Below are 12,249 nucleotides of genomic sequence, written 5' to 3' on the forward strand. Positions count from 1 at the left end.
ATGGACTATTATCAGAAGGAACCCTTGCATGACACCAGGATAAGGTTAGGAGAGAGGGTAGTGAAAAATTAATTTATGAAGGTGCTGCTGTGCTGTACTGAAATAAAAGTCTTCTCAAGACACTAAGTCTTATTGGCTGTTTACTGCTGAAATCAACATCTGGTTATAACACAGAGGTCTGCATAACTGCATTTGCAATCTGTTTTAAGACACAGAGCCTTGCAAGCTGCCCTGATGAGAAAATATACTTTGCAGTACAATACTACTTTACGTTTAGTGCAGTTACTATGAAATAACTTATTCTTATAACAGACGATACTTAATGCTGTTACAGCTTTTAGCTTTCATGTTTAAGATTTACTTCATGATCAGTATGAATTCTAATTCTCTAATACAGCTAGAATTTCCACTGTGTAATACCTTAATCCTCTTGAATCAGAGGCAACATGGCATATATGCAAATTACCTTTTAAGGATATCAGGTGTTTCAGCTAAATGGCAATTCTGAATGTCCACGACTTTTTTCTTTTACATCTTTTTATGGACAATTTCAGGCCAATAAAGCCAAACCCCTCTAGCTGCAGACATGCATCTTTCTACCTTCTTATGACATTATCAACACAGCCTAAGAGGAATATTTGACTTTTGGACGCACAGGGTAGTCATACCCAAATGATATCCATAAACCTAAGGGTGTCTACAAAATATCCCAACTAACAAACTAAAACAACGTTTAAAAAGGTCACACAGGAAAACCAATTGGTCAAATACACAAAAAGAAAAATCTAGCAAAGCTAGAATTTCCACTGTGTGATACCCTAAACTTCTTAAATCAGAGGCAACATGGGATATATGTAAATTACCCTTTAAGGATATCAGGTGTCTCAGCTAAATGGCAATTCTGAATGTCCATGACTTTTTCTTTTACTTTTACATCTTTTTATGGACAAATTCAGGCCAATAAATCCAAACCCCTCTAGCAGTGGACATGCATGTTTCTGCCTTCTTATGACATCATCAGCACAGCATAAGAGGAGTTTTGACTTTTGGAAACACAGGGTAGTCATACCCAACTGATATCCATAAACCTAAGGGTGTCTACAAAACACCCCAACTAACAAATATTTTTAACCAATTGGTTTTCCTGTGTGACTTTTGGATCCTGTTTTTCCTCTTGGTATCTCTTTTTGGACTTTGTACAGAAGCATCTGTTAAAACACTTCTGTTGATGCTTGTGGGAAAGCATACAATAAAAAAAAAAACAACTCTAAAAAGTAAATTAAGAAAATATCTTAAGGGAAAGCACGTACACATTGTTTTTTTGCTGATCATGTCCATTCTTCTGTAAGAAAGCACATCAAACTTTTTTGCTGATATTGTCAGAAAACATCTTGTGAAAAAGCACATAATGCTAATTTTGTAAAAAAAAATGTCCATTAACAGAAGTCTGTAAGAAAGCTTCTGTCAAACTGTTCTGCAGAATTAGACTTTTTTCCTGACACTTTGAGAAAACATGTCTGTTAATAGAGGTTCTTTTTTTCAAATCAAATACGTAGTATAAATGCTCAATTCACATTGCTAAACACTATACCTACATTCAAGCAACTTTTTATTTAATATTTTATTTTTCAGCATATTTACAGAATATTTAATTATAATATTTTATTCATTGTTCAGCACACTTTAACAGGTAGGTCATAATACAAAAATATCTCCCCCTCACAAAAGCAGTTGCTGGCAAGACCCCACAGAATGCCCTTACATTCCATGCCGGCCCCAGGCTGGGTGTGGTGTTAGTCCAGGGGAAACGGGGGTAGAAACCAAAAAGTATGAGGCAAGGGGGGGGGAGAAAACATTATGCAGACATCAGAGATATACTACAGAAAAACAACAATGTATCAATAACTGTTAAACACACATGCCACAAAAAATATTTTTTAAATAATATGAGGCAAATACAAACCAGAAGCCACTGGGCATTTGCCACAGCTACTTGTATTTAAGAGCTCTACAAACAAAATACAGTCAGTTACGTACATGCATGACTTTGAGTTCCTTCTCACTCTTGTTTTGTATATTTTTTAAAACGCCAACTTTGGATCTGATGGTTGACAAGGCTCTTTTAACTTTGTCCTACAGACATACACAAAAAAAGAAAGAAAAAAAGTAAAATGCATAAGCAAGAAGAATCTGGGATGTAAAAATATCAAGTTACTTCTGCATACATAGACAGTAACTAAACCTGCTACTTTGAAAAGAATATCCACACAAACAGATATACAAATGGCACTGTTAGTTTAATACACATCGATACTACACCGTTATTTGTTTCGTGAACTATATAACTGAGTATGGAAATGGCACATCCTTAAATTTTATTTTTAAAAGGTAGTGGAAATACAATGAAAATGGCAGTAGGCGCTCTAGCATGGTGTGGTTAGAAAACTATAAAATGCAGTCGTACTCCGAAATAATACTGGGAAGGGGCTGACAGTCACCATGGCCATCGGTTTTGTTACCTATAAGACACAATGAAAAAGCTAACAACCCCACATCCACTTTCCTCAGAATCTCATGAATAATGTCTTATGTCTGCTAGGCAGTCAGAATTCCAACAATTTTATTTTACTCTCTGGTAAGTAAAGTTGTTCAAGACTACATGTATCTTTCTATCTGCTGCTGCTCCAAATTTGGACTGTACACCAAAAAAAAAAAATTACATATACACACACATATATATAATATATATATATATATATATATATATATATATATATATATATATGTATGAGAGAGAGAAAGATTTTTAATAAAAAGTAAACAAAACAAGTAAGATGAAAACAAGAAAAATAACATACACATATACAGTTATACACACAAGTCTGTTTTTGTCTTTCGCAATTTTAAAATATTTGGAGCCCACACAAACATATCTCAGTCAAAATAACAGAATTTTCTTTTTTATTTGCTGTTTATATGTACCAACTCAAAAAATCTCATAAAAGTGCTGCAATGGGAAAAAATCACCCTTACCTGTACATTCATACAATCACATGTCCCTCCACAAAAAATAAAAACATACAGCTACATAAAAATTAATATTAAACCACAACTTGCCAAAACACCTACCTTCAACTAAATGCAACATAATCCAATGAAAGAAAACCTGATCGCCTAACACAAAACTTACAAAAAGAAAATGACAATGAAATGGGAGTTTAACCTCCAAATTCAAGAAAGATCAGGCTCCTATTTTACTCTACTAAACTGTGACTTAACCAACATGAATTCATATGCACGTTTCCAATTTATTTACGTGGGTTACATTCATTCCCCAAGTCTCTGCTGAACAGGGCTGCCTTCATTCCCCAAGTCTCTGCTGAACAGGGCTGCCTTCATTCCCCAAGTCTCTGCTGAACAGGGCTGCCTTCATTCCCCAAGACTCCGCTGAACAGGGCTGCATTCACATCAAATGTCTCAGCTAAACAGGGATTTAAGTTATATGTATAGGATTTTACGGCTGGACTTGAGTGTCATTTTCCCCACTAGCAGTTGAACTAAACTGTAATCATTCTTTTCTTCTCGTGATGAAAGTACATTTATTTGACTTACTTTACTATTTAGTGATGTTATAATAAATAATCATAGGAAGTTCAAGCCCCCCCACCCCCCGAGTCTTGCAACCATTACCCCTTGCTAGTTCCTGCTCTATACTATACCACCCAAAGGGCTTGGCCAGTCAAACCTGGGGTGAAGTTATGAATAGCGAATAGCCATCCAATTATCCAGGTCCTGCTGGAAAAAGTTAGTGTGATTCCTGATTGCTCAGGAGAGAAAATTTAGTTGACTACACAGATGGTCAACAAATGTGCGAGACAACATAGTTCAAAGGTTGCGAAATATACCCTTTCCCCAGCATTGCGCAACCTCGGAGTTAACATATACTAATAGCAGAGGATGCAATGGGGCTCGCCCTTCTGCAAAAAACAGTGTTGATACCGTTTTTTTTTTTAATTTTGGTTTTACATGCACTGAAAGTTTTCCTCGGCACATGCATAGTATCTGAACCAATTTCCTATTCTCAAGTCCTGTTTCTCCGCTCCCCCCACTTTTGTCCATTATCATTCTGCTCAGGACAATAAATACAAATTTGTCAAATCTGATACACAACTGTGCATGTTTACTTAGTGCATTTCTGGGATCTTTTTTTAACATTATTTTCATTTATGTAACCACATTTTTTTCTTCACATTTAATACCGTTTTTACTGCATTTTTAAAATAGATCTTTGAACCTTATTTTTATACTGTACCCCCCTTTTACAAATAAAGAAGGCCTTCCTTAAATCAATTATTTCCATTATATTTTCAAAGTGGACAAATACTTCCCATTTAAAATTTTTCACCTTTGACCATTGATCAGTCAACATTATTATTACATGGAATCACTGATGTCTCATAGAAATTGGGGGTACAAACCCTTTTTTCCAGGTTACTTAAATTGAAAATGGATTGGAAACTAGTTAAACTACCAGACAATATGTCATGTGTAATATCATCCCATAGGCCCTGGATATGACCATGCTCAGAACATAGAACTAAATACCAAACAAATGTGGTCGCAGCACTAAGCCCTGCAGGACACTACAGACACCCTAATATTCTCTAACAGTACTCATGCCACCCACAACCTGTGTGTTCTATTAGCCAATTAGATTTATTAGTTTTATATTTCAACTGTACTTTTAGAGTTTATTATTAATGAAACAGCTAATATCACATTTTGTCAGTAATGCTATTTGCTCATTAAGCAGGCATGGTCTGGGTTTTTTTTACTTTTTTTTTTATGTATTGTTCTAATATGACTGTATTTAATGTTTTGTGGGTTAAATTTAGATGGCCAGTGTATTTTGTTTTACAGGATTGCAGGTTCTGTGTGTGGACTTTGTAGGCGGAGTGTATCAAATTACTTTTCTACATCGCAATGAATGAAAAAAGTGGTCATGATTCAGTTTTTTTATATTTATTTTTGTTTATATTTTTTATTTTTCTCCTCGCTGATCATCAACCTTGTTATCAAGGAATCTCCTTCCAACTGTGGGAGAGAGCAGATTGCATAATGTGTTATGCATACAGCCATTGGGGTTTTCCCCTTGAATAGCCTTAATTCCATTTCCAGTGGCCGACATGGACAGCAATATCAATCAGGAGCACTGTGTGATCTCCCCATGCATTGTGCATGCTTAAAACATACCCTAAAACTACCATCGCCAGCTAGATATCTCCAAGACACCATCGTCTGGTTGGACAGCCAGTGTGAACATGCAAACCTCCACTGAAACTGACTAATCATATGATCGGGAGCACAATTTCCCCCCTCCCCAGGATGGACAAACCAGCATAAGCTGCACACGGCCACACTTCCTTACCAGGTTCTTCCACAACCAGGAACTGTCAGCTGGTGTTCTGGGTTGTCATCAGGTCTGTTCCTTTGTGCCACACAGATGGGTTATTACATTATATTTTTTGTGAAACTAAGTGCAAGTTTTTGGTTTTAGTAGAAACTGTCTTATATGGACTAAAATGCTTCGCTGAATGTCATTGTGTATGATTTCTGTGTGCAATGTGTGAACTTTTACTTTAGCTTATAATGAACAGTACAAATACATAAAATTTAAGAGAGTTTTATTAGATGTAATGAGATCCCAGTACAGATGCATACAGGAACATAGTCCCAGAGTACTGACAAAAAAACAATCTACATACATGTCCACCTTGCCCTAAATCAGCAAATAAGCATTCTTACAATGATGTTGTTGTTGTTGTGTCTTTCGGCTTTTCCCGGTCAGGGGTCACCACAGCGGAACTCCGGTCCGCTAATGAGTGGCAGTAGATTTTTATGTGCCGAGTTGCCGGCCCTGACGCACAACCTTCAACGAAGGTATGCCCATTCACACTGAGAATCCAACAGGACAACATCTTACTGTGAGGCGGCAACGCTACCGCAGCACCACCACCGCAGTAAGCATTCTTACAATGATGTGCTTAAGAAATACTTGTCCACTACCCAAAACTGTCCAAAATGTAGGCTCAGGATACAGTATACTCAGTGTCACACTTACAAGCAAACTGCATCTTCAGATTCAACACACAGCAGAGGTGTAAAAGGGGGTCACCCAGCAGGAACACTAATACTGTTACGGCAGCAAGGGCAAGCCAAGACAAACGGCAATGTCTTAGTCATAGGTCACTTCATAGTGATTCATAAAGGTTCACCACTCACCAGGCTGAGCAAGGACTTTGTGTCAGTAAGCTGCCTCTACGTGGCAGGCTCTGCCATGTCACTAGAGCTCTCAAGACTATTGACCCAAGGGAAGCATATGACTTGGTCACCGTCTATAGGGAGTTAATGACCCAAGATACATCCAACTTGGAGCATATGAAGAACAACATGATGTGATGGAGCTCTCAGAATGAGCATCTTGAGGTTGGTATTAAGCAACTGTTGAGCAACATCTTACCAAGAACAGTACCAGAATACAGACAGACAACTGGCTTAGTTACTGGCATCATTCTAAGGGGTTCCAGTATACATCAGATGGGGTGAGATGATTTACAGCCCTACCTGCCTTGCTAGGAATGGCCTGCACTTCTCTTCTCATGGCTTTCATATATTGGCTAAAACTTTTTCTTCCCCCCACAATGCCTATTTAAATAAGATCGTTCTCCTCAAAGTACCAACATAAGTCAAGAAAAGGTAGCAGTGCTCAACACTTGAAGCCTAAATAAGAAGTTGCACTCCGTACAGTCTTTCCTGACCCTTGAGGAAAAAAAAAAAAACAAGAGGTAATCCAGAAAGCTTGGGTCAGGTCTGGTATCCCACCTGTGATACAGAGGGTGACAGGGCTAACAAGAACTCATACAAAGGATTAGTCCAGACAGAATCGTATTTTATCTAAACTAATCCTTTGTACTGACCCTTGAAAATATACATCTGCAAAGTTAATGAAACACAATTTTAGTGTACAAATGGCAGTCCTACAATGATGGGTTTCAGTTCTTACTACTCTTTCAGACCCACCACACCAAATGGCGTGTTGGAGGGGGTATGACTATATTCCAAATAAGCCAAATCACAACTCGACTCATAAGGTAGGACAATGACCTTGAGCTCTTCCACATCAGTCAACAAAAATCCATGCCACATCATAGCCAGCTACCATACTCTGTCAGGTCACCTACGATCAGCAAGGTGTCAGCTACCATACTGTGTCAGGTCACCTACGATCAGCAAGGTGTCAGCTACCATACTGTGTCAGGTCACCCACGATCAGCAAGGTGTCAGCTACCATACTGTGTCAGGTCACCTACGATCAGCAAGGTGTCAGCTACCATACTGTGTAAGGTCACCTACGATCAGCAAGGTGTCAGCTACCATACTGTGTCAGGTCACCTACAATCAGCAAGGTGTCAGCTACCATACTGTGTCAGGTCACCTACAATCAGCAAGGTGTCAGCTACCATACTGTGTCAGGTCACCTACAATCAGCAAGGTGTCAGCTACCATACTGTGTCAGGTCACCTACAATCAGCAAGGTGTCAGCTACCATACTGTGTCAGGTCACCTACAATCAGCAAGGTGTCAGCTACCATACTGTGTCAGGTCACCTACAATCAGCAAGGTGTCAGCTACCATACTGTGTCAGGTCACCTACAATCAGCAAGGTGTCAGCTACCATACTGTGTCAGGTCACCTACAATCAGCAAGGTGTCAGCTACCATACTGTGTCAGGTCACCTACAATCAGCAAGGTGTCAGCTACCATACTGTGTCAGGTCACCTACAATCAGCAAGGTGTCAGCTACCATACTGTGTCAGGTCACCTACAATCAGCAAGGTGTCAGCTACCATACTGTGTCAGGTCACCTACAATCAGCAAGGTGTCAGCTACCATAGTGTGTCAGGTCACCTACAATCAGCAAGGTGTCAGCTACCATAGTGTGTCAGGTCACCTACAATCAGCAAGGTGTCAGCTACCATAGTGTGTCAGGTCACCTACAATCAGCAAGGTGTCAGCTACCATAGTGTGTCAGGTCACCTACAATCAGCAAGGTGTCAGCTACCATAGTGTGTCAGGTCACCTACAATCAGCAAGGTGTCAGCTACCATAGTGTGTCAGGTCACCTACAATCAGCAAGGTGTCAGCTACCATAGTGTGTCAGGTCACCTACAATCAGCAAGGTGTCAGCTACCATAGTGTGTCAGGTCACCTACAATCAGCAAGGTGTCAGCTACCATAGTGTGTCAGGTCACCTACAATCAGCAAGGTGTCAGCTACCATAGTGTGTCAGGTCACCTACAATCAGCAAGGTGTCAGCTACCATACTGTGTCAGGTCACCTACAATCAGTAAAGTGTCAGCTACCATACTGTGTCAGGTCACCTACAATCAGCAAGGTGTCAGCTACCATAGTGTTTCAGGTTACCTACAATCAGCAAGGTGTCAGCTACCATACTCTGTCAGGTCACCTACAATCAGCAAGGTGTCAGCTACCATACTCTGTCAGGTCACCTACAATCAGCAAGGTGTCAGCTACCATACTCTGTCAGGTCACCTACAATCAGCAAGGTGTCAGCTACCATACTCTTTCAGGTCACCTACAATCAGCAAGGTGTATCTAAGTAAACTGGTGTCTCTCCCTGTTAAGCCTAAAACTATCCATTAAATGGGAAATCCATGCAACCACAAATAAGTATGCACAATGCCTCACAGATTTGATAAATGTTAGCTTCTAAGACTAAAAATGTTGGATCTGGTCCTCACCAATACAACTATGCTCTGCACCTGTAGTTATCCAGTCCTGGGTCAGCTCTAAACATTGTTCCATAACATCTCGTATGAAGTCAAAATGTGATGCATCATTAAACCCTTCTGTCTTTGGATACTATTCAGGCAAGTCTATTAGAGCTAGCTGATGACTCGATGAAATTTAAGCTCCCCTACCCTCGAGGACTCTGTCTCACACACCGCTAGATTTGCAGACAGTTTCTATGTTCACCTAAAAGCAAGCACTGAGGCACTATACAATGCCAAGGTCACAAATAAATCCTTATGGTGAAAACCTAGTATAAAGAAAATATACAAAGAGACAGAAAATTATTGTCCATTAGAATAAACTTAATATCAAAACATCTAAAAGTGAGATCAGAAAGATTAACTAAAGACTCAGAAACAAAATCATATACCTCAAAGGTAAATATGAACTGAAAATTGCCACCTATGTCAGAAACCTTGAAAGCAATATCCATCAATGTAATAAGCTAATACATAGCAAGCACATACTCATCCTCAGAAGTCATAGCCACCATATTAATGGATGGGTTTACACCCTTATCTTCCTCTAACTTTCCTCCAAATATTATCATGCCATGACCCACCCCAGATCACTTTGGAGTAAGTTCTATGGGTCTTTCCAAGGCTACAAACGCTAGCTCTGTGGATCCAGACAATGTGTCAGGCTGCCTTCTTCCAGGCACCAATCATAACTTTATAGACTTGCTAATGAGGCTACTCAATCTCAGCCTCTTTACTGGATTTGTGCCAGATGTTTGGAAAACTCCTTTAGTCATCCCACTTTACAAGGGAGGGCCTACCACTGACCCTAAAAACTAGACTTACAGGCCTCACTAGTCTTATCTGTAAAGCAGCAGAGGGCATATGGAACTTATTAACAAGGACATCAGCAGTCTAAAGGTCCTAGACCCAGACCATTTTGGTTAGTTACAGGTGTAGCCTGTGTCCTATCCTTAATGGATTCCTTTGAACAAGTCACTGATGCACTGAATGTAGATGATTGGTTCACACTGATTACTTCAATCTAACCAAGGCCTCTGCTACAATCCCACACTCTTGCATTATCAACAAACTAATCAAACTAAAACAAACCCTCTACATTACCCACTGGATAGTAAACCGGCTTACTAACAAACCCCACTATTAGTGCAGGGGGTGCACACTCATTAAAAATGGCCATGGGGACCTTTAGGAATTAGTCATTAGATCACTCCTCTTCAGTATTTGCTTTTCTCATGTCAAGGTAGATGTCCAGGCCATGTGGCTTGCAAAGTTTGCAAATGACTACAAGCTCAAAGCTGTTAAACTCTCCAGTTGACTTCCAGATTCTCCAGGAGTGCCTGTCATGTACAAACCAGTGATATCTGCAGCATGTCCTTAAGGTAAATGCCAAGAAATGTAGTGCTATATCCTTGGCAAATATGGGCACCCATAAACCTACTACATATATGACACCCCTTTGAAAACTGACACAGTTATTAAGGATCTGGACACTTTCATTGACAACAAACTACCTGTTGATCACCATGTGATTATTAGGAAAGGTTTTAATCTAGCCAGACTGATTACCAGGGCTTTAGCACCTTTTTTAACCACAACCTGGATGAATGGATGGGAAACTATAAATTCACCTCTGGTCTGGCTCAAACCCTCACCGAAAGGGGATGACATTAGGTAATATTTATTCATGTCTATGTTGACGCTATGTTACAATGATTTACCTGATCAATAACCTAGTATGATCATGTGAACATACAGACCTTTAAGGATAACAGACTACAGACCTGGTGGGAGGTTAGCACAATGGTTAAGGTGGTTACCTTACACACAATGTGAAGGCTTTAATTCTCACATGGGATAATTGGTTAGGCTTAAAATGGCCCACAAGGGCAGTTAGGATAGTACTAATCTATGAGAAAGGCTGGCATAATGGTTAAGATATTTTGCCTTACAGACACATGGTGCAGGGTTTGATTCTCACATGGGTTAATTGGCTAGGCTTAAAATGGCCCACAAGGGCAGTTGGCCTAGTACTGATCTATGAACCTATGATCCTATGACATGCTAAGTGAATGACAGTTCAGTGGATTGAACCTGCTGAATGCTCCTTTTGTTGACTGTTACTAGTGACTCAAAGTGTTAATCATAAGACGGCACTATTTTACAGTTAGCATGCCAACATGGAGATTATTAAACCACAGAGAAGGGGATACAGTATTATGTACCAGCAATTAATTCCATTTTTCTGTTTTCATGTTTGTGCAATCCTGGAGTGACTGAAGGACAGGTGGGGGTGCAGTAGAGGCATTCATCTGTGCAGAATTGTGTGTCACATGGTCTGTATAGTCCCTAGATAAGGTTTTCTTCTGTGCGTGTGGTCTTTTTTGGTGATCATATCAGGGGTGTGTGTGTGTGTGTGTGTGTGTGTGTGTGTGTGTGTGTGTGTGTGTGTGTGTGTGTAGTCTTGAGGTAGCCGGGATGCAAATTACTGGCTCCCAACCACATCTTATGATTACTTTTCATAGACTCTTTTATGCACAGTGCATCCTAACTGAGACATGCTGATGGCACCCTTCAAGACGGGAAGGAGTGTGCAGAATGACTTAAGAATATCATTTTGATGAAACAGAGTGGAGATGGCCTTACAGGCAAAATGCTTAACTCTCTTTCACGGATCAGGTGAAGAAACACTGATAAAAGTATAACATATAAGGAGTGCTTGCCCCACCTAGTCAGTCTAGTTCCAGATCTACAAGCCTAGACATCAGACCTCCCAATCATACTGAATTACTCAGTTTTTACTGAGTTTTGGGGTCCAAATGATGGGGTGCCACACTTCCCGAGTGGCACCCCTTCATTTCTGATTTTTTTCCAGCTTTTTGTTTTTGAAATTTTTTTTCACACTTTTACGCTGACGTCATCACATGAGCAATGACGTCAGCTCCATCAGTCTGTCAGAATTGAGCTCAAGGGCTCACATCCAGTCATCCACAAATTTCCGACTGTTTGGATCTATCGGCGCGGCCGCGGAGAGTATTGTTGCATATGTGCTGCAGCAGAGAATGGAAAGGAAATTACTTTCTTTATTTTCTGGCGTGGAGAAGGATTAATTCTACTGCATGGGAATTTTATTTCTGGCGCGGAGATTGCTGCTGTGCAGTGCTGTCTGCAACAGCGAGAAGGATTAATGTTGAACTTATTATTTACTGCTACGAGCTGAACGCGACTTCTAAGTTACTGGTGTGTGTGTGTGTGTGTGTGTGTGTGTGTGTGTGTGTGTGTGTGTATTTCTGTTTAAGGGTGATGGGTTTTGTTTTCTGACTACTATGAAAGTATTATAGAAATAGTTGCCACTCAACTGTGTGATTTAGGGTGCTTTTCAAACACGTGGGGTGGG

The 12,249-nt window shown here is 40.0% G+C and overlaps 1 protein-coding gene across 1 annotated transcript in view; it reads right to left on the reverse strand.

Annotated features, from left to right (window-relative positions):
* LOC122814457 overlaps nucleotides 1–12,249 on the reverse strand; it is a 1,903,843-nt gene that overhangs the window by 159,429 nt on the left and 1,732,165 nt on the right. Inside the window, 1 exon segment of the mRNA XM_044087037.1 lies at nucleotides 2,038–2,133. Within this exon segment, the coding sequence (XP_043942972.1) occupies nucleotides 2,038–2,133 (96 nt within the window).

The sequence above is a fragment of the Protopterus annectens genome, chromosome 10.part0 (assembly GCF_019279795.1).
Source record: "Protopterus annectens isolate FY-2018-M chromosome 10.part0, PAN1.0, whole genome shotgun sequence".
NCBI classification, from domain to species: domain Eukaryota; kingdom Metazoa; phylum Chordata; order Ceratodontiformes; family Protopteridae; genus Protopterus; species Protopterus annectens.